At 60.3% G+C, this 21,855-nt stretch overlaps 1 protein-coding gene across 1 annotated transcript in view; it reads right to left on the bottom strand.

The window, feature by feature from the left end:
* EFNB1 (ephrin B1) overlaps window positions 1-21,206 on the bottom strand; it is a 53,209-nt gene extending 32,003 nt beyond the window's left edge. The window contains exon 1 of the mRNA XM_084293879.1: window positions 20,822-21,206. Within this exon, the coding sequence (XP_084150005.1) occupies window positions 20,822-20,937 (116 nt within the window). The 5' untranslated portion in view covers window positions 20,938-21,206. The remainder of the gene's footprint in view (window positions 1-20,821) is intronic.
* Between the last annotated feature and the right edge of the window lie 649 nt (window positions 21,207-21,855).

Below are 21,855 nucleotides of genomic sequence, written 5' to 3'. Positions count from 1 at the left end.
GGTGCCATGCCCCGCTCCGACAGGTCGCGCAGGCTCCGGCGGCCCCTGGGGTGGCGGCTGCCAGCCGGCCGGGCAGGGCCAGCGCCGCGGCCGGGGCTCCCCTCCTGCGGCTGCGGCGTGACTCACGCCCGCTCCTTTTGATCTCCTGACTCCCAGGGGTGGCGAAACGAGTTTTGTAATTTGGGCTAAGTCTGGAAGCACCATCTTCCCAGGCAGCCGTAAATCACCGTCTCTGCGAGGCCTCGTGTCATTACCGGGAACTTGCTCGACTGGAGGCCGTCTTCTGACTTCTGCAGACTTTCTTAACCACCCCATTACAGCGAAATGCACGCATACAGCAACCACCACGACTGTCCACTCCAGCCATGTAATGACTGCCCCGGTAACCAGGTCACACCGTATTCCTACCCTCTGAGTCAGCCCTGTAATCTTCACGCTATACTTGGCTGTACAGGACTTTCAACCCCACACCACAGGCTGTTTTGGACGGGTCTAGGAGAAAAAGCTGAAGATGAGTCATAAGAGCTCAAAAGACTCGTTTCCCCCCCTCCCCCTTTTCCTCATGCACACAAAATGTAGGAGATCACCGGGGACCGGTGAGCCAGTTCCACAAGAAAGCAGAAAGCCAGCCTCCACCTCGGGCCGTGCTCCCTACAGTTGCTCAGCAGGGAGGAAAAATGCCCTTTTCTCCCCAAAACCCCTTCCAAGCGCCGCTCGCAGGCGGCACAGCGCGGCAGTGTCAGGTTTAAACCTCGCCCCTTGCTGAAAGAGATCTGGCTCGTACTCGCTTTTATTTTTAGGCTGGATACACGTACGGCTGAACTTTAATAAAATGTACAACCTCCTTTTGGGAATATGAGAAGCGAGAGAGGAACAAGAAAGCGCGTTGCTGTCTCAGCTGTCGCAGACGCTGCCAGACCCGAAGGTTTCGCCCCTCAGGGACACGGAGCAGAGCTGCTGGGTGGGCGCAGAGCCCCCTGCACCCAGCCTGGGTACACTCAGGGCGCACCACGGCTGGTGAGACTGCAGGGATTGCAGCTGGGAGAGCACACAAAGAGCTTCCAGCTCCACAGCAGACACAGAGCAAGCACGGAGACCAGCAGCCTGGTGTAGAGATGTCCCTGCCCGTGCCATCGTTGAGGTCCCTTCCAACCCCAACCTCTCCGGGAGTCTCCCAGTTGTTCCCTTCGCAGCAGCACGGTGCCAAGACCTGCACCTCTCCAAGAACTCCTCCAGCAAAGCAGCGTCTCATCGAAAGAGCCTTTTAGCAGCACGCTAAAGAAAGCTCTCCCCAGCCCAGCAGCAAGCCTCTCTTCAGGGAGGCCACCGCCACAAAGCTCGGCTCCCAGACGTGTCATTAGGAGCTCCGCGCACTTGCTCCTGCCCCAACACCCGGTCACGCTGCGGGCCGGCTCGTCTGTCTTCAAGGCAGGATTTGTGAGTGCAGGAGGGAAACGGGGCTGCTGGTCTCAGGCGAGTCCAAGCGTTGACTCCTACAAAACCCCAGCAGTTCGGGTGTCGGGCACCCATCGGGGTCAGCTTGTGTCCCGAGAGCAGCCTGCCCTGCCAGGAGCGGGGTTACGCCAGGCACTGGGGAGGACCGTACGCCCCAGCCCCCTGGCTGGCCTTTCCTCTGCAGCGCTAGGCAAATAGCACAGGAGTTAAAAGCCAGCAGTCCTCTTTGGCAGAGCCTTCTGCTATTTGCTTTAAGGGGAGAGGGCAGGGAGAGAGAAATTGCCTGTGTCCTGGAAGCACAGCTTCTCCTACCGCCCCGGCCCGCCAGCATTCCCCAGCCCGAGCAGCCCGCCTGGGGCTGGCACCTCCTGTTTGCTCGTTTTGAACCTGAAAATGAACCTGGTGAGGACAAAGAGGAGGAGGAGGAGCGGGGCAGAGCCACCCCAGGACACTGCGAGCCCACCGGCTGTCCCCGCTCCCCCGCCGCCCTCGCGCCACTCCCGCGCCAGCAGTTTCCAATTGCCAGCAGCAGAGCCTGCGGACGGGGAGCGTGCACAATCCCCACCCCAGAGACAAAACCCCTCCAACTTGCCACCCACGTGCAGCGAGCGAGCTGACAAGATGCCGCAGGAGAGACCAGAATTCCCCCCGACCACTTCCTCCCCCACAGTTTCGCTGCCAGATGCGATTCCCCGGGGCCTCGCCCCAGCATCCCGCTACTTACGGCACTCCCGCCCGCGGTCCCCTCCCCACCACGCGCCGTGCCACCAAGCTGGGGACACGTCCCCACCGTGCCACCGTGCCGACGCCGAGAGCCCTTCCCCTGCCACGCTGGAGGCAGAGCCTCGCACGTGGTGCTCGGTGCATTTAATCAGGAGCAGAACCCTCTTCTCTGCGTTACTGCAGCAGGGCGCAACGCTGTGTGCACGGGGACGCTGCCCACGCCGGGCACAGCAGTGTCACCCGCTGTCCCCCCGGCATGTGGCACGGCCACAACACGGTGCTGGGGACATCCCAGGACCCTCGGAAGATGCACACTCCCTGCACACTGACCAAGACTCCCGAACCCACCCGCCCCGACACGCGGAGGCTTCGCATCGCTGCAGTCACCCAGCGCCAGCCCGCACGCCCTGTAGCGCCTCTCCATCCTCTCGCAAATGAAGAGGTCACACACACACCAGGAATAACCAGTTTTTGCAGACCAGACGCCTAGATGGCTAGCGCCAGAAAGACCTGGGCGAGGAGTTTTTGGCCGCTGTTGTCTCAGCCCGTTGGGGTGCACGGCGATGCTCGACGCAGGGGCTGCAGCCGCGTCCACCCAGGGACCGACCCAACCATCCCTGACCCACCACCACCCGGCCTCTGCCTCCTTCAGCCCCGCTCTCCGAGTGCATTTTACTCATGTTTTGCACTTGAGGTCTCTCCTTTTTTTTTTTTTAACTTATTAAGGAGAAAGTTCAAAACGCCTGCAATGTCTGCGACGCACTAATTTAGAACTTACTGCGGTGTCGACATTGCATTAAGTATTTCTGTCAACCGTGAGGACAGACTATGTCTATGTAAGAAATTACACCGGCAATTATAGCTAAAGAGGCATGTAAAATTTCCAAAAAAAAAATTAATGTATTCAGAAATGATAACTGACATTCTTATTAGGATTAATCTAATTTTAGTAGAGTCATTTATATCCTGCCTTTGGATAAAAAATGAATTTCAATTTTAAAACCTGGGTAAAAATTGGCATTTAAAAAAGTGCTTTGAGAAGTCACCCTGCGTGATTAAGGGTGATGATAATATGAGAAAGTTTAAGGGAGAAAAAAAATAAAAAGCCTTTCCATGAAAGAAGATATTTGTTAAACCAAAGGGAAGCAGGCACTTAACAACCTGCGCAGGCCGCTTCCGGACTCGGCGCTTTCGGGTGTCATTTTTAGTTGCGGGTTAGGCTCCGACTTGCTTGTGGCTTTCTCCAGCTCGGTGCCACGCAGCCGGGAAGGGCCGAGCCGAGGTTGCTGGAGCAGCAGCAGCAGCAGGGACGTCTGCTGGCACCCTCGGCAGCGCCCCGGCCGTGCCGCAGCGGGGCTTTCGGACCTCCGCCGGCAGCTGCGCCGCGCTCCCGAGCCTCAGATCCAATTTTTAGGGCAGAGCCAAGTTGAGGCCTTCAGAGAAATTATCAGCTTCCACCGCAGTCATTCAACGGGGAAAAAAAAAATTATAAGCACGCTTCAGTCTCAAATAAATCCCTTAGCATAGTTTTGTACGCACACCAATTAATCGCAGCCCACACCTCCTTACAAAGAATGGCTCTGTTTGACAAACCTGACATCGCTCCGCGAGGAAATTACACGTTTAGCTGATAAGGCAGCTGCACCGAGGCACCGACTGCAGCGCGGCACCGACCCAACACAAGCCAGCAGCAGCGCGGGGCCACTGCTGGAGGCACCAGGGACCCGAGCTTCCCAGCGCTCGGGGTGAATCCTGATTTCACCCCCGGTTTGCATCGCTGGGAAGCAAGCAGAACATCGCTGCTCACCAAAGGCAGGGAGAAGAGGAAGGTTAGCATAGCATGACGGGCGAGAGGGAGGGCTCCGAGCATCTTGTCAGCTGAGGAAAATGCTCGGAGATGCTCGGAGCTCTCCGTCTGGATGCCAGGAGCACGGGACAGATCCTGCGCCCATGGCGCACACAGGGAAATGCCAGGCACTGGAGAGAGCAACACTGCCCACAACCCCAGAGCACAGGAGTGACTCAGGGATAAGAGAAGAGTGGGAAAGCATTGGGTGCAGTTAGCTAATCCCCAAAAAAAAGAAAAATTCCCCCAGAAAGACATTCAACACCCTCCACAGGAGGGAACTTCAGGGCACCGAAGTCTCCATGCAGAGAGGCCTGCCAGGACAGGACGCGCAGCTACGGGCTGGCTGCACGCTCCTTCCCCCAGAGCTCTGAAATTAATTAGTTGTCTTGTAGAAAAATGCACCATTGGCCTGACACACAGGCCTCACCGCTGCTGAAACCAGAGGCAAACGGGTGGCCTGGGCCGTCAGGGTCCTGCCCGGCCCCGCCGCAGGCACGCCGTCACGTAAGGATACGTGGGGCGGGAGGCAAACGCCAAAGAGAAGGTGAAAAAAAAAATGTCCTGGGCTGATTATTTTATTTTCTACTGACAGTTTCAGCCATGAAGGCCAATAAATCCCGATTACAGATTTTAAAAACGCTTCCTGCAGACACTTGGACCATCAAGGCAATTCCGGGCTCCCATAACTCCTGTTTTATGATGGTCATACATGTCAGCTTCTCACGGAGCCCAGCATTTCAATAAAGATGACCATAAACCTAGATTAGAGATTAAAGGACTGACTCAGAACTTTGTCAGAGGAAGAAACAAGTTTGTCTGCAGCCGCCTCGCGCTTTTTAACGGCTGTTACAAATGCTTCATTTTTGATGCTTTTACGCCAGCAATAAATTTCCCGGCTGCCGACAGCTTCCCGAAGGTGAAGGCAGCGCCTGCGTCCTGCGGGCAGGGGAGGAGAACGGAGCCGGACCCGAGCCGGGAGCAGGCAGCCACCGGGGGGAGAGACCCCAGCCCATGAGGCTTCAAATCCATGGGACTGGAAAGCTCCACACCGAAAGAAAACACCGCACATGGACAAAAGCCGGAGCAGGGAGGCTGCGGCGAGCCGCGGGGCGACGCGGGGACAGCCACGAGCCCGGCGCTCAGCTCCGGCAGCAGGGACGAGAAGTGACGGGCGGTCCTCTCCCGTCGAGATCGCTGCAGACAGCACAAACACAGCCACACGCCAGAACTGCCCGACCTTCCCGGCTCCTCTCCCCCCCGCCTGTCAAATCTCCCTCCCAGGGAGCAGCTCTGTCCTCGTTTCTCCTCCTCTCGTCTTCGCAAGGTTAGCGGCTGCCAGGCAGAGGCAGGCGAGCACGTGGAGAGGTGACAGGAGGAGACCGACCGCCCCCAGACCCCCCCCCCGGTCCCCACGAGCTGTGCCAAGCAGGATGGAGGTGCCTTTTGCACAATAAATGCCGTGCATTTGTTTTGCTCTGGTTTACTGGATCAATCTGCTGCTTCCTTTTCATAAATGCTCTGTTGGGAGAAGAACAAAAAAAAAAAAAAAAAAAAAGCAGCAGAAAGGAAGAAGAATGAGTCACGACAATGCCACATCTCCACCAGCGCTCGGAGAGCTGCTGAGACGGTGCCAAGGACAAGGGCTGGGACTGGGTGAGATCAAAAGGATGACAGGGGCTGCAAATCCAACCCTCCCCGGAGCGGGGACAGGTTTGTGGGGGCTGCTCGGAGCACGGCCAGGACGCAGCCGTGCCCTCCTGGCTGCCCCACTGAGCTTCAGAGGATGGGGCTCTCCAGCTGTTGGCTTCAAGAAGCGGTGGGCAAGGATGAATGCGGGGGCTCTGCCCAGCACCCAGCCCCTTTTTTGCCTTTCCTCTCTCGCAAAAACACTTCTCCAAACCAAGCCTTAAATTCTGCCCCATTCCCAGAGCCCTGCCAGGAGGCAGAAGAGGAGGAGGGGGAAGGTGACCGCTGGCCGGAGGTCTGTCCCCGCAAAGTGTGACCGTCCCCATCCCACTTCTGCCCGCCCGCTGGGCACGTGGGGCCACCGCTCGCTGGGACACGGGCAACGATGAGGACGGGAGGAACATTGGGTAATTGGAGGTGCACCCGACAAAGCGCCTTGGTGATCAAAAAGTGCCCTTTCCTGACCACATAAAGAGCCCCGGAGCTCTGCACGCTGAAGGGGGCCAGTGCCCTTTCTGCTGGTGTCTCTCAAAGTCCATCAAAAAGTCCCATTTACATCAAAATGCACTTCCAGACATGCTTCAATTTTACTTTCCCCCTTTCATCTCCTTCCACCCTCCCACCCCACCTCTGAGCTCTATTGTTCGCGCAGCATTCGCGGCATCCCGTGCCGCAGAGAAGGCCAAGAAAGCTGCCAAAGTTAAAGGAACAGGACAGGAAGAATGAAGCTTTAAACTAAGCCAGAAGCCGGAATCGCTGCTGGTTGTGCTCCAGCATCCGAGCGGGGCACGAGGGTGCCCGCTGTTGGCGGCCGCCCCGGGGGGGACGGCGCTGGCCGCGTCCCCATCCCGGGGGACTCGAGCTGCCCCAGCCTCCGTCACCGCTCGGGCTTTCTGGTCAGGCTCCGGCAGCCACAGATGGTTTTAATGAGCTTTAACAAAAGCCCCGGGCAACGGGGTTGGAATCAGCAGCCCTGCACCTTGCACAGAGCCGCTCGTTCCGCCTCCCCTCGGCGCGGCCGCACGCTCCCAGCCCACAGGGAAGTGCCCAGGGTGGGCAGCGCAGGATTCAGGTCCGCCCCCCTCCAGATCAGGGGTTAAAAACGCAGAGGAGCTGGAGCGTTTTCCTCCAGTGCTGGATTTTTCTCGGCTGTTTGGCAGCGGAAGCTGTTTCCCACCTGCCCTCCTTCGTTAGGGTTTAATTAACTTCTTTCTTCTCCCAGGCCAGGCCCCCCCAGGCTCCGCATCCCAGCGAGATGGGCGCAGCATCCACCAGAGACAGGGGAGCAGCAGGGAAAGGGAATTTTTGGGACACCCTCAGAAAAAGGGGCAGCTCCCCCGGGTTGATTGACGTCCAAACCCAAGAGCAAAACCTGCTTCTGGTTAGGACAAGTGCAAACGAGCTTTAATTCCAGTCTGAAATCATTAAAGCCAAGCCCTAGCAGCTCAGCGTAATCCAGATGCCTTTCACCCAGCTCCTGTCCACTTCCCTTAGCGCGGAGCTTTTTCAGTCCTTCCTTCCTATTGTCGAGTGTCTATTTTTAACCCCAAGCATTATTTCTCCCCGCACGGCTTCAGAAACTCTCTGGGGACGGTCTGGACTTGCTGAGCTTGTACATGGCAAAGTGACTCGACTCTCACCTTCAGAAGCACTAGAGAAAGCACGGGAGTCATAAATTTCTCTCCGTTCACATTTTCCTTTCTCTTTCCCACCAAGCTTTGTCAAGGGGCTAAAAGCAGGGGAAATTGCGGAGCCGCAGAACCTGCGCCCATCAGCCGGCACCGCCAGGCGAGCCACTTTGCTCCCTCTTCTTCCCGGCACCTTTATCATCAGGCTGCATTTACCCTCATTCCAGTTAGCCTGAAAAAAAAACAGCATCGATACCAAATTGTCGGTGTAAATCAAGGTCAGAGCCACAGCCTCAGAATAGGTCGTAGGAACGGAGGCTCTTTGCCAGGCGGGGGAAGGAGCGCAGCGGAGCCCGATGGATGCGCAGGGACCGGCGTGCGAGGGGGAAGGCTGCGAGCAGCGCCCCGCTCCTCCCTTTCACCCGACAGCCCCGGTGCTGCACGGCAGTAATTAACGGGGAGGTCAGCAGCCAAGCAGTTTCGGAACCTCTACCTTGAGGAAAGTTTATCAAAACAAGGCTCCATCCGTGAGGCGACGCCACCTCCTTTGAGTAATTCATGAAGTGCTTCGAGCCCGGCGCTGGGAGATAAGCCCGCGTCCCGCCGCAGCAGCACCTTTGCACTGCATTAGCCAGCTGTTTACGTTACTTGGCATTAAGAACCAATAAATAATCATTAATACTGCTGCTAGCGCCGATGCTCCGCGCACGAAAGCCCGGATGCCAAAAAGCACAGCCTCCGCGGCACAAACAGCCCGAGGCAGCGGGAGCCACAGGGCCACGGGAGGAAAGGAGAGGAGAGGAGAGGAGAGGAGAGGAGAGGAGAGGAGAGGAGAGGAGAGGAGAGGAGAGGAGAGGAGAGGAGAGGAGAGGAGAGGAGAGGAGAGGAGAGGAGAGGAGAGGAGAGGAGAGGAGAGGAGAGGAGAGGAGAGGAGAGGAGAGGAGAGGAGAGGAGAGGAGAGGAGAGGAGAGGAGAGGAGAGGAGAGGAGAGGAGGGCAGGCTGCTTCGGAGCTCGGCCCGCGGAGCACAATGGAGCGAGCGCTGCCAATTCTGCATTTCATCACGAGTCCCACCGCGCTCGACATTTTTCAGAAAGCCCCAGCTCGGGGGCTCATGTAACCGGCAGGGGCTGAGCTGCAGCCCGCCAGCCGCCCCGCTCCCTCCAAAGCGCGGCGATGCCCCGGCCGCCAGCGCCGCGGGGGGACCCGGAGCCACCCCGACGTGATTCATTTCGGCTCATTTGAGATCTCTCGGGCCGGCCCCGGCTTTTGGCTGAGTCCTCGGCTGCGCTCGGCGAGGCTGGCAGGGAGGAACACACACGGCACCGGTGTCCCGGCCAGGGGAGGGAGCATCTGGAAGCAATTAGCCCACCACTTCACTATCTGTCACCCTCTCTCAAGACTTGTGTAAGGAAACCATTCGTGCTATCAACAGATCTCTTTATCTTCCATAAACGGGGAGCACGATTCCCCTGCGCCCCTGTAAGACATCAGCTTCCCAAAGGGGGGTGCAGGGGGACCCCTCCCGCAGGGTGCAGGACGTGGGGGTGACCCCAGCAGGAGAACAGCTCCTGCCACGGGGAAATGGGAGCTCCTCAGCTCTGCCTGTGCGATGTTATGAAGCCACAGCACGCCCATGCCCTGCTTGCAAGCCCCACGTCCTACAAACTCAAACTGCTTTGTGAGCATGGATTAACTCCGGCAGCTCCGCAGCACGGCCTGCGCACCTCCACCCCCAACCCCGGCACCTCCACGCTCAGAAAGGAGAAACACGGCAGGGACAAAGGGCTGCTCCCGGGACAGCCAGCCCTCACCCGCCACCAAACGCCCCATTTCCCTGCTGCTCACACCGGCACCCCCAGCACCGATGGGTGCCCCGCTCCGAAACGAGGAGGAACGGAGCGAGGAGCGCTGCGGTGCGGGGACGTCCCCCCCCAAACCAAGGTGGGCACAGCCCCGCTGCCGGACAGGGGGCACCCAGCACCCGTCTGTGTTCGGAGCACAACAAAGGGAGGCGGTTTTGGAAAACTTTCGTGCCTCTCCTGGATGTTATGAAACCGGTGAAGGAGCATGAAACTGCCTGCCGTGGGTGGGAACACCCTGGGCTATATGAACAGTGCTCCAGGATTCCTGCGCTGTATGGGAAAGCACGCTGCTCTCCCCCACCCTACACACACCCTGGCAGGAGGTTTTTTTATTATTTTTTCCTGAGAGAGATGGGATAAGCATAAACAACCCCACCAGCCCTACACGCAGGGGGTAATTAGGGAAGCAGCTCCCATCACTAACCAAGTCAGGGCAAAGATCAAAAGCGTAACCAAGCGTTAAACCTCCCTGCCACCTGGAACCTCTCCTCCGGAAGGGACTCGCAAAGGCCCCCCCCTCTCTTTCTGTCCCCCCCCATGCCACCAAGCCCCCCGACCCCGGGGAGCAGTGCAGGGCCCATCCCTGCCACATGGGACTGGCACCAGAGCAGGGCTCGGGGCACCGGCTGCTCCCACCGCTGCCCCCGGTGCCGTTCCCTACCCATCCCTTTGGGACCAAAGTCTAATTTCACAAGGGCGCACACAAAGGAGCGGCCCTGGAGCTGTTTCCTTGGTTGATCCGGAGAGGAAAAAACCCCAGAGCCCAGGTGGGCAGGCTGCCTCGCGCACCGGGGTGCTGGGTGCCACCCCAAGCACCCGCAGCCACCGACGCTGCCGGGGTTGTGCCCCTCTCCTTGCCTTCACCACCACCACAGGGGTGGCTCCAGCATGCCACAGCTTTCCTCCGTCCCCTATCCTTACCGATGAGCTTTTGTTTAAAACTGGGAGAGCAAAAAGAACAAATAAAACCAGTTACCCAACTGCAGCAACAGCAGTGCTCTCGCAGGAGCTTCGGGCACACCCCCATGCTGGTGCAGGAGCGAGCACCCATGCTCCAGAGGGGCGGGAGACGGCTTGGTGCACGATGCCAGCTCCTGTCCTTGCCTCTGCCAGCCCTGACCCTGCCACCTGGCCATGCTGTCGCTGTCCCCGAGCCCAGCAATTAGCCACAGCTGGGGTGGGGAGCATGGGGGGGGGGGCACGGCGCGGGCACGCACGCCGCTCCGGACACGCAGGCAGGGGCGCGCACCCAGGACGTGTCTCCGCAGAGTTTACACCGAGCAAGAATAATCCAAGCTCAAAAACAAACACAGCTGAAGGGGAAATTCCAGCCGCCTTCAGCTCTTCGCACCTCCGAGCCGCTTCCTGAAACTTTAAGCCAAGCAGGCCCCCGCTCTCCCTGGCCAGGACGGGGCTTCGGGCACCGCAGCGACGTGGGGCACACAGCTCCCAGCCCCCGCTGCCCACAGCGCCGGGGGGCCCTGCCCCACCTCGCAGCAGAGCATCTCCTCCTCCTGCTGCCGCGAGGGAAGCTGGAACAATGTGGCACGCTGCTGCCAGCCCCGGAGGGGACAGCCCGTGCCGCACGGCTGCCACAGGACAATGCAGGGGGCAGCCAGCTGCGGGGGGAACACAGCGAGTCCGGAGCCAAGCCCAGAGCCGAGCCCCCAGCCCCTGCTCCACACAAGCACGATGCAGCGCCCCGTCTCACCGGGGCAGCAGGGCTGCCAGAAGCCCCCTGCCCACCACAGCACTTCCCAGACCCCAGGCCACGCAGCAGAGGCATGGGTTGGACCCGTGCTTGCTCGGGGTTCGAGTCAGCAGCACGAGCTCTCCGCGCTCTGGCCCCCAAGCTTCACCCAGGAGAGGGGCCGCTCGCTGATGCATCAGCCAGGCCTTCCCCTCCCACCTCAGGACAGGTTTCTTTTTCATGTTTTCTTAAAAAATTTCCTTATTCTGAAATAATTGACTAATTGGCCAAGCCCCAGTTCTGCGCTCGGAGTGAATTCCAGGCTCGCTCTTGCATGAAGTGTTTATTAAATACATCAGAGCGGGAGATTAGGATAAATCACAACACCGGGCAAGCCAGAGAAACCGGGCGGTGCCCGCGCGGGGAGGCAGCGCCAGGTGGAAATTTCCCATCGCGCCCAGAGGGAGGAAGCCCAGAATTAATCCCGGCCGGCCCCCGCAGCGCTCCCCAGCCCCGGCGGGCCGTGAGTCAGCCGGGCCGGCACGCCGCGGGCCCCCACGGCACACCGGGACGCGCGGCGCACCAGGTGCCCCCCCGGGACACCGCCGCTGCTGCCCCCAGCCCTGCCCACGGCGGGCCAAATCGCCCTCCCCGCGCCGAGGGCTGCCCCCCTCCCTTTAATCCCCAGCGCCAAAGCAGAGCCCTTGTAGGGGAAAGTGTAACGCAATACCTGGAAAATTTCTCCCACCCGCTCTTCGCTGCCGGCTGCCAAATTTAAAACATATTTGCTGCTCCGCGCCGAAGAAATGTAACCTGCTGCTTAATTCCAGCGCATCGATTCTTTGGGGGCAGCGAAAAAATGCGCGCGGCCGCGTGCGGCTCCTCTCCTTACACACCACAGCCCGGGGGAGGGCTGGGGGGCTCTGCAGGGCCGGCAGCACCGGGCACGGGAGGGGACACGGGTGGCAGCCGCCACCTGAGCGCACGGCAGCGGGGCTGCTGGCATCGCCCTGGGCCTGCTGTGCCTGGGGGAGGACGAGGAGCAGCGGCGGCTGAGCCGGAGCGCTGCTTGGGGACACGCGGGGGCACCCGGGCAGGCTCATGGTGAGGGCACCGCACCCGCCCCAGGGACACAAGCAGAGAGAACAAGACTGAGAGCATCCCGGGCTCAGCAGAGCATCTGAAAGAGGTACCACCAGCCCCAAAGCCCTTCAGACACAAAGTGGAAGCCCTTCAGCCACCAGAGGAAGGGACAGGAGCCACCCCAACCGCACAGGAATAGGACCTGTCCTGCGGACCCTGCTCCAAGGACGGCGGCACCGCTCCTCTCCTCGCCTCACGGCCCTGAGCCCCCTCAGCCCGAGCAGCCCCCAGCCCCTGCCTGCCCCTCCGAGGCTGCAGGAATTTTCCAGGGGGGCTGGGTTTGTAAGCAAAGGCTGCGCGAGTGGAAAAAGGCTGCCGAAGTGCGGGCTGGCCGGGCGGGGGGCTGGGGGAGGGCACAATGTGTTTAGCAGACTGAGCGATCCGACAGGGCCCATTAAAGGAAACAATTTGTAATACAATAATTATTATGTCGTTTCTCTGGACTCTTTCCTAAGCCTCTCTTTAAACAGTTAGAGGCTTGACGGGCCTGTATAAAACAGACATGATCTGTGGGGCTGAGGATGCTGAAGTGCCCGCGTGTGTCGAGGCGGCGCGGGGGGTGGTGGGCGCACGGGGATCCTGCGACCACCGGACCCGCTGCGGCCACGGGCCCCGTGGAGCCGAGCCCCCGGCATCCTCCAGGCAGGGAGAAACCATCCAGCAGGGAGAAACCGTCCCTGTGCCATGCCGGGCACGGAGCCGTGGCCACCACAGCCCCTGGCAGCACGGCCGGGACCCCCAGCTCCCCCGGCTCACGCTGGCTCCGCTTTTATGCTCTGAAGTCCTCGGCCGCACATCTGAAGAAAGCAGCGGTAGCGAACAAGAGAGCGAGAGAAGGGGAGAGCAAGCAACACAAATCCCCGGGATAATGAGCCCGGAGGAGGGAGACGGTGGGCTCTGTCTGAGAAGGGAGCCGTGCTTTTATTGGAGAGGCCTAAAAGGGCCATAAATCCTCAGATTCAAAGGCGAGCTCGAGCTCTTTCAAGTCTGAGGAAGGCCTGGGATGTGTCAGCCGGGAGGACTAACCGCACCGCGTCCCCTGCTGAAGTGGCCTCTTCAGCAAAGCTGTTCTGCAGCTCGGGATATTACACCCAGATCCTTTCCATATGCCGCCCGGGCTGCTGCAGCGGGCTGTGCCGGCAGCCCCCCTGCCCGCCCACAGCCCCCCCGGCACCACCGGGGCAGCCCCGGCCCCGCTGCCACCCACCCAAACCCCGCGCACTGGAGGCACCCGCACGCGTCGCCCCTTTCCGAGGGGGATGGCCGCGAGCTGCGCGTCCCCTCCAAGCCAGGTGGGGAAGGGGCTGGATTCCCGGGGGGGCCCCCAGACCTCCCCCTCGCGTTCGGCTGCGTTACTACAGCGAGGCCAGACAAAGGAACCCGGAGCACCCGGAGCACCCGCCGCCCGCTCGGCACCCCGGCGCGCAGCAGGAGCCCACCGCGGCGCCAACGCGGGCGGCACGGGGAAGGGGGCAGCGAGCCCTCGCCTCGCCTCTGCCACCGAGCTGCGTGCGGCGTGTGCGGCGCTGCAGCCGCCCCAAAGCCTCAGCAGGAAGGAAAATGCGCCCGCATTCGGAGCTGTGTTAGCGGCGTGTTCGTGCCCAAAAGCGGCACGGGCACGCGGTGCTTCCCCGCGGCACGCACCCGGTGTCGCGCACCGAAAGCCAAGCCCCTGCTAGCAGTGGGGTGGCTGCTGCACAGCACAGGGAAAGGGAGGGCACTGCTGTCCCCTCGCTGCTCGGGAGGGACACAAGGCTCGGGAGCCCCCAACCCAGCCACCAGGACCCCTGTCCCCAGGGATGACGCCTCTCTGGGTGCAGACAGGGATCAGGACGGCGCTTCCTAACCCCCTGCCTTCCCAACCATCTGCCTAAGGGCAGGCCCAGGGTGGGGACACGAGGAGCACCCCTCGGACACCACCCTGCAAGCACCAGCGAGCTGCCCACGGGAGCTGGGCTAACAGCGAGGCTCCGGGCACTGCCCGGCCCCTCCCGGGGCACAGCACCCCCAGTTACAGCGGGCACCGCCGCACACCGAGCAGGATGGAAGGCGTTTGCTGCCCTGCACAGAGCCAGGCAAAGCCCTCCCGGAGCCCTGCCACCATGCCCGGCGTGGGGCTGTCCCCAAGCACCACCGTGCCCTGCTGGACACCGGTCCTGGCACCCAGCCCCGAGCTGTCTGGAGGGCACCGAGGGAAGTTCACCCACGGACACGTCCAGGGCCCGGCCTCTCCTTCGCTCACACCAGAACGTCACAACGCTAACAAAACCACAAAAGCTGAACTTCAGATCCAGGAAAAACAGGGAAGGACAACATAGACTTGGGGGAAAAAGGCATCCAGGGGGCGTGCCACCAGCCCCTCACCTGCTGCGCCGCCACCCCGTGCCTCCCCGCCTCTCCCTGAGCGCAGCCCAGGCCCCCTCACCTGCCCCCTTCCCCAGCAGCCAAACCCACGCCACCACCAGCATGGGCAAACCCCCCAAAAACTGCCCCTCGCTGTGGGGTGGGCAGTGAGCAGAGCCCGGGGTGCCCCCCAGGCACCTGCCTGCGCCACGCACCCCTCACAACGCACCCGCCCAGCCCAGAGCCCAGCATCGGCACCCTCCAAGCAGGGACAGGGCCTTGCTGCTCCAGTACAGCTACTGGCAGAGCACTGGTGCCAAACTGAGACAGCACAGGGCAGGAAAAGCCTCCTCGGAGGATGCTTGGTGTGCTGCCCAGGCTCGGCCCCACAGCCTCCCAGAGCAGGAGGGGTGGCACCAGCCCGGCACAACGAGCCACCTCCTGCTCCCCGGGGGACGCTGAAGAGGCGCCTTCCCTGTTACAGCAACCACCCCGAAGCGGGGAACGGGAAGGGAAATGCAAAAAGCAGCAGAAAGCAGCAAAAAGGAGCCCGGCTCTCCACAGCCCAGCACAACAAAAGCCCCGCACCAGCGCCACATTCCTGCCCAGATGTGACGCCGCGATAGCGCCGAGCCCGGAGTCCTCCTCCTGCTCTCCTGATACAAGCAATCATTAATTAGACACAGAATGGATTTCAGCTTTGTTTCTCCCCACCCTGTTTCGGCTGCCAGACTCCAAGTAGCATGTGCTACTGATCGCTACAAGATGTTTTCCCACCGGACTCCGGCGCTCCTCGGGCAGATCGGCTTCCGAGCAGCGATGCCGCTGCCGCTGCGACGAGGGGGTGCCGCCAGCGGGACGGAGCCGGGCGGTGGGGCCACGGGGCCAGGGATCCCACACAGAACACGGGGTCAGTCCCTCTGGCCAGCCACCAGTTCCCGGGGAACACCTCTCATTGTGTGCCCTGCGCGGCTCCAGCACCCTCTGCGCCCCCAGGGGTGGCTCAGAGGGGCCCCCAGCCCCACAGCAAACCTGTGCCAAGGTGAGGACGTGGCCACAGCACACCTCTGCTGCCCACAGCTTTTTTGGGAAGGGGACCCACGGGCAGCTTGCAGCTAGGAGACACTGACGCCAGGCCCAGGAGCAGCCTGCCCGAGCCCCGAGCAGGAGCCATACAAAAGCCCCAGCTCTGTCGCCGCTCCCGACACAGCTCCAAGGAACTGCAGCAGCTGTTTTATTCTGGAGAAAGCTCCAGCTCCTTTTACAATCAATCAGCCACCCCATCACGGCTCTTTTTTGCCTTTTAAAGGAAGCAGTTAAAACCATTTTATAGAATCCAGTGGTATTTACCCAGCTACTGCAATAGCCGCAGCTCGGCATTCACTTTTTTTTTTTTTCTTTTTTAATTTAAGTTAATGAAGCCATTCCCGAGAGACACGCAGGCAGCCCCGGGTGCCCCTTTCCCCCGGGGGGAGCAGAAGAGGAGCTGCGCCCCGAGGACCCTGACAGCAGCACCCAGGGCTGCGCTCCCACCGCGACCTCCTGGCACGCTCGGAAGGGGCTCCTTCTTTCCAGAGGGAAACATGAACCCGGATTCAGACTGTCCGGGCTTGCTTAATCCAAACCAGTCCTCGGAGATTAGGCAAAGCCCCTCGGATGCAGCAGGCGAAGGTGCACGCACGCCATAAGATCGCTTACGCGGCCATCTGGATGCCCCGGACCCCACGAGCCAGGGGCCGCAGCCACAGCACCCGGCCCCGTGCTCCCCTCAAGGACGACGTCCCCAGCGGCCCCACGAGCCAAACATGTTTTTTAATTAAAAATAAGCAGCGTGTTTTCAATATTTCCCAACTCCTTAGACTGCGGAGCGCCTCATGCGCCCACTAGTACGGTAATTAAATTACATCTGCTCCGACAAGTGTTAGCCCACTGATGCAAAGCTCCAGGCCAACTCTTCCCATCGAAAACAGCTTTCCCGCAAGCACTTTGTCCCTCATAAAAGGCATTAAAAAAAGCAAAGATACACCAGGCTTCAAACTCAATGCTCACAGAATTCAATAGGACACCATAATGTCATTAAAGACAGAATAAAAATACCACAAAGGATTAGACTTTTGTCTGCGTCTGGATTTTTTTTTTTTCCCTCCCCACCCCGCTTACTTTTTCATTTTTTAAATGCATTTGTTTTGTTTTTAGAAAGTTGCTCGATGGCTCCACGGAGCTAGCAAGTGAGCAGATCTGAGTAAAATTTATTTGAGAGAAAGAGAGAAAAGCAGAGCCGCAATGACCGATTCTTAAAAGCTCCATGGATGATGTGTCCCATTTCCCCCACCTCCTTATTAAAATGCTTTCTGGAAAGGCGAATTCCAGCCTGAAATGAATTTTCCAAACCATATTTTATTAGGAATGCTTCCTTTTAACGTTCGGCACAGGAGCCCACCAGGGTCAATATTTCTCCAGAATTACAGTCGGGGGATTTCAGCACAGATTTAGTCAGAATTTCTGTGCAATTCCAGGTTGTTTAACAATAGCGAGCTCCAACCAACAACCCCGAACGCTAACTGCTAAGTAGCAAAAGGGCCGATTAAATCATTGAAACCACACTTCAGCTCCCCCCTCCCATAAACGCAGAGAATGGTTTTCAAAAAGCCCCCTTCAGACATGATGGAATAAAATTAAAACCATATTGGTTCACTGAGACCCCTTAAAGAGGCTCTGCTCACATCCCGAGGAAAGCTCACTCAAAGGGGATCTAATTGAGCCTAAACTTGTCCCAAGCAGAGGTTTGTGAAAATTGTAACCTTTTATCCTGCGAAAGCATTTCTGGGCCTGTTTTTCTTTTCTTTTTTTTCCCCCCTTTAAAGAGGCAGAACCATTCACGACACAAACGCAGTCACGATCCACTTCTGGCTTTTGAGCGAGCACCCAGGAGCAGAAGGAAAGCATTTTCCCCGGCACCGAGTGCAGGACTAAAGATTAAGATATTCCTAACTCGTTTAAGAACGTTAGGAAATTGCTCTCGGTATCAGACGTGTTATCAGTGCCCCTTAATAACAAATATCAGATCAGAAACCTGCCTGTGACACACCAACGGAGTCCCACACTCACGCTTCACAGGAGCAGCAGCCCAGAGAAGAAAAGGGCAGAAAAATATTTTCATTATTTACAGTGACACTATCAAGGCCGAGCGGTCCAGCACGCGACACTTTTTCCTTGTATCTGCTGGAAAAATCCACTTAACGGTGTTATTTTTAAAGGCTTTAGCACTCTTTACTCTGAAAACAGGCAGGCACCCCGGTGCTGACAAAGGCAGGCTGGGGCTCTCCCCGTGCACCACGAACGGGCTCTGGAGAGCCCAAAGCACCCCGGAGCACACACAGGGGTTTGGTAATGTGCAGGGCTAGGGAAAGTAATCCCAGCCTAACAAAGAGCGTGGGTTTCCGGCACGGGGCTACTCGCGGCGCACGCTTTCCAGGCCGTTCCTCGGAAACGTGCTCGCTCGATTGTGTTCGCTGGCGAGAGCGGCTCTGAAGAGGTCCTGCCTCATTCCGCACACCCTGCGGAAACCTGAGGAGGAGCACGAAGGCATTAAGAAGCGAGGAAAAAGAGAGAGGGAGAGGGAAGTTTGAGGGGCAGTGGGTAACGTGGAACAGGAACCAGCCCCAAGACGAGCAAACGCGGACGGAGGGCGCGAGGCACCGCGGCCCAGCCGGAGCTCCAGACGCAGCGGGTGGGTGAGGAACCACGGCCCCACGGCAGGCACCACCGCCCCGCCACCTCCGCTCACCTCCGCCGCCTCGCCTTCCTCGCCAGGCACGGCATTCACTAGGACACCCCGCACAGAACCCATCCTGTTCAGGCCACGGCACCCCGAGAGCCATTTCTGGGCGGCTGCGCTGCCATTTCAAGCACTTCCACCTCCTCCTGCCACCACCGTGGTGACAAACCAGGCGGTGTCCCCATGGGTAGGTGCCCCCAGACCGAGCCACGCAGCCCCACGCTGGAGCAAGCACGACGCCCCACAGCTGCCCACATTTACGGCCAGGGCTCTGGGCGCAGCCACGCTGCAAACCAAGCGAAAACACAAGGAATGGACGGGTCACCAACTGCCACCCTGCCACGGGGACATCCACGAGGCCACCAGGCCCAGGGCTTCGCACAAGGACAGCGGTGGGCAGCTCGCAGGCCCCTGCGGAGGGATTGGAAAAGTTCCCCCCGCACCCAGCCCCGAGCAGAGCCGCGCTGCGCACCAGCAGGGTCGTTACTGCCATGGACGCCTCCCAACTTTCCAGGCCTTGACAATTTAATAAACGCAAACGCCAATAAACCAGGTTCACTCGAGCAGGGGCAAGCTTCCCAGCTGCATACCAGCATCCCCAACCTCTGGGCTCCACCGTGCCAAGGCGCCCCGGGAATTCTCGCCCTGGTCTGGGCACCGGCGACGCCATCGCCAAGCGCACGGCGCGGGGGGAAACAGCCGCCCCTCGCTGCCCGGCTTCACACGCATCTACCTGCACGTTCCTCAAGCTAACACAACAAACTCAAAGAGATTTCTATCTCCCACTGCCCCTTTTGAAATAAAAAGGTGGCGGTTTCTGGAACCAATTTGCTTTTTCCTCGCTCCCCGCCCCCCCGGCCCTTCGTGCTGACATAGCAGACTTATAAACACAAAAGATCAATTCCTACGGGTAAAAGTTCCTTTGCTTTTTGCTTCGAGCTAACAGAGAAATCTTCAAAAGGGAGGAAAAAAAAAATCCAAGTAGGAGAATTTACTTATTGCAGTTCTTAAAACCATCAGAGATCTCTTCCCAGCTTTTCCAACACGCCGAATTCAGGAGTTTATGCGCAGTGAAGTTGCCCCCCACACACACACCCAAAAAAAGATAAATGTTTGGTTTTCGCTTAAGTGTCCAACTGGAGAGGGCTCCCAAACCGTGTCAGTTTTCTCCAACTCTCAAGAACTTTTCTTTTTGTTCTCGAGAAATACGGTGGGGGTGGGAAATCAAGATAAAAAGCTGGATTTTTTTTTTTAAACTACGAAGAGAAGGGGCTAAGATAAACAAACAGTCCGCGATTTACAAGATAAAGCCCAGCAAGAGGGCTACCAAAAACATCCTGATATAATCGGTCCCAAAACATCGATAGGTCATTAGTAACCATGTCGAGCGTTTAAACGTCTTTTAAAGCTTTTCCTTACTCTTTATTCCAGGCATGCTGGAAAGGCGACGCTCATTGTCCGCGGTTTTAAGCCCCGAGCACAGCGGGCAGGGGCTGGGGGAGGCGGCAGCGAGCGCTGGAAGCCCCCCGCGCCCCCCCCTCGCTCCGCCGCCCCCCAAACACAGCCACCACCGGCCGGGGGGCGAGAGAAGCGCCTCTCCCCTCGCCCCCACGCACCTGCTTTTGGGGCCAAAAGTGCCCTTTCCGAGGCTCTGCAGGGCCGCCCGCCCCGACGGGGGGCGGGGGGGGTTGGCTGGGACCCCCCCGGGGCACCGAGCCCCGCCGCCCCCGCCCTGCCGGGCCCCAAAAACCGAGCCCCACCGCTCTGCCCCCACAGCGGGCAGAGCCCCCCCACGGGCCCCCCTCAAGCTCCGGGGGTGTCCGTGGCCACCAGGCCGGGGGGGGTCCCAGCCCCGCACCTACCGCCCGCCGGCGGCATTCCGCAGCTGCCTATTTATAACAGGGGAGCCACGGGGAGGGAGGAGGAAAAAAAAAAAAAAAAAAAAAGAAAGAGCAGGCAGCCGAATATAGCCGCAGCCTTCGGCACACCGAAACGCGAGCGCGGAGCCGAGCCCGGGCTGGGAAGGGGGCGGCGAAGGAGCCGGCGGCGGTCCCCTGCCGGCGCCGAGCGGGTGCGGAGCGGGTGCGGGGCGCGGCGGCTGCAGGCGAGGAGCGGCGGCTGCGGGACGCTCTCGGGGCCGCCGGGCTGCCTCCAGGCGGGACGCGACACGCTCCCCAGATTCCGGACAAAAAAAAAAAAAAAAAAAAAAAAAAGAAGAAAAAAAAAGAAGAAAAAAGAAAAAAAAGCCACCAGACGCTGGGGCAGCAGCCAGGCGTGCTGCGCGGCTGGGAACGAGCAAACCAGCAGCGGCTCGAGCTCTGCGCTGGTGCAGCGCTCCGCGGGCTCTGTATTCCAAGCGGGGATTTTTCTATTTCTCGCCGTCCGTAGAAAGCCGCCGCCAGCTCCCGGGCGGCTCCGGCGTCCGAGGCGCGGCCGGCGGCAGGTCCGCACGCAGCGGGCGCTCTTCGCGGCTCCCCCGGCCGCTCCGCTTCCGAGGCCAGAGAGCGCGGGGCGAGATTTTCTAAACATACATACAATTTTTTTTTTTTTTCCTCTCGCTTCGCCTCGTTTTGTTTTTTTTGTTTTTTTTTTTTATTTCGCCACCGGGGGAGGGCGAGGCGGGCGCCCCCCCGCACCCCCCGCGCCCCCGTGCCGCACGTACTTGGGGTTGCCGGCGCTCCAGGAGACGGGCTCCAGGCTCTTGGCGAGCGGCGCGGCCAGGCGGCACAGGGCGAGCAGCACGCCCAGCAGCCACCGCCCGCCGCGGGGCCGCGCCATCGTCCCTCGGCGGCGGGACGGCACCGGGCGTCAGGCGCCCATGCCGCGGGGGCGGCTCCGCTCCTCAGCCCCGCATCGGCGCCGCGCCGCCCGCGGGCAGCGCCCCGACGGCGGCTCCGCTCCTCCGCGCTCCGTGCCGGCCCGGCCCCGCCGTCTCTCCGTGCCGTCCCCTCCGGCGTCCCGGCTCGCACAGCGCCGCCGCCCGCCCGCGCCGCCCCTCTACTCCCCCCGGCAGGCAGCGGCGCGGCCAACCCGAGGCGGCGCGGCCAATCGCCGAGCGCCCCGACGGGGCCTTCGAGCCGCCGGCACGCCCCTCCCCGCCCCCGCCGTCGGTTCTTAAAGCGATCGGGCCCTCGCGGCTCCCCCCCGCCCCTCCACCAAGCGGGCGGGGCGGGGGGACGGGGACGGGGCCGGGCCGTCGGGGCGCCGCCGCCCGGCGGCGCCCCGACGGCCCGGCCCCGTCCCCGGCCCCCCGCCCCGCCCCCGGGCTCAGCCGCGGTCCAATGGCGCCCCCTGGCGGCCGCGCACCGCACGCTGATTGGCCCGAGTGGCGCGCCGAGATTTGCCGGCCTTTCCCACGCCCCTGCGGACGGAGCCGACACCGGGCGGGGAGCGCTCAGCTCGGACCGGGATGGGGGGGGCGGGGGGACGGGAATTTTGGGGAGTTGCCCCCAAAATGAGGAGGTGCCCACCCAAGTGAGGAATTGATCCCCCAAATGAGGAGGTGCCCCCAAATTGAGGAGGTGCCTCCAAATTGAGGAGGTGCCCCCAAAATGCTGAATTGCCCCAAAAGAAGGAATTGCCCCCAAAATGAAAAGGTCCCCCCAAAATGAGGAATTGCCCCCAAAATGAGGAGTTGTCCCCCCAACCGAGGAATTGATCCCCCAAATGAGGAGTTGCCCCCAAATTGAGGAGGTG

This window comes from Netta rufina (assembly GCF_964035555.1).
Source record: "Netta rufina genome assembly, chromosome: 12".
NCBI classification, from domain to species: domain Eukaryota; kingdom Metazoa; phylum Chordata; class Aves; order Anseriformes; family Anatidae; genus Netta; species Netta rufina.
Note: the sequence above shows the minus strand (reverse complement) of the source record. Positions and strands in the feature narration are given on the sequence as shown.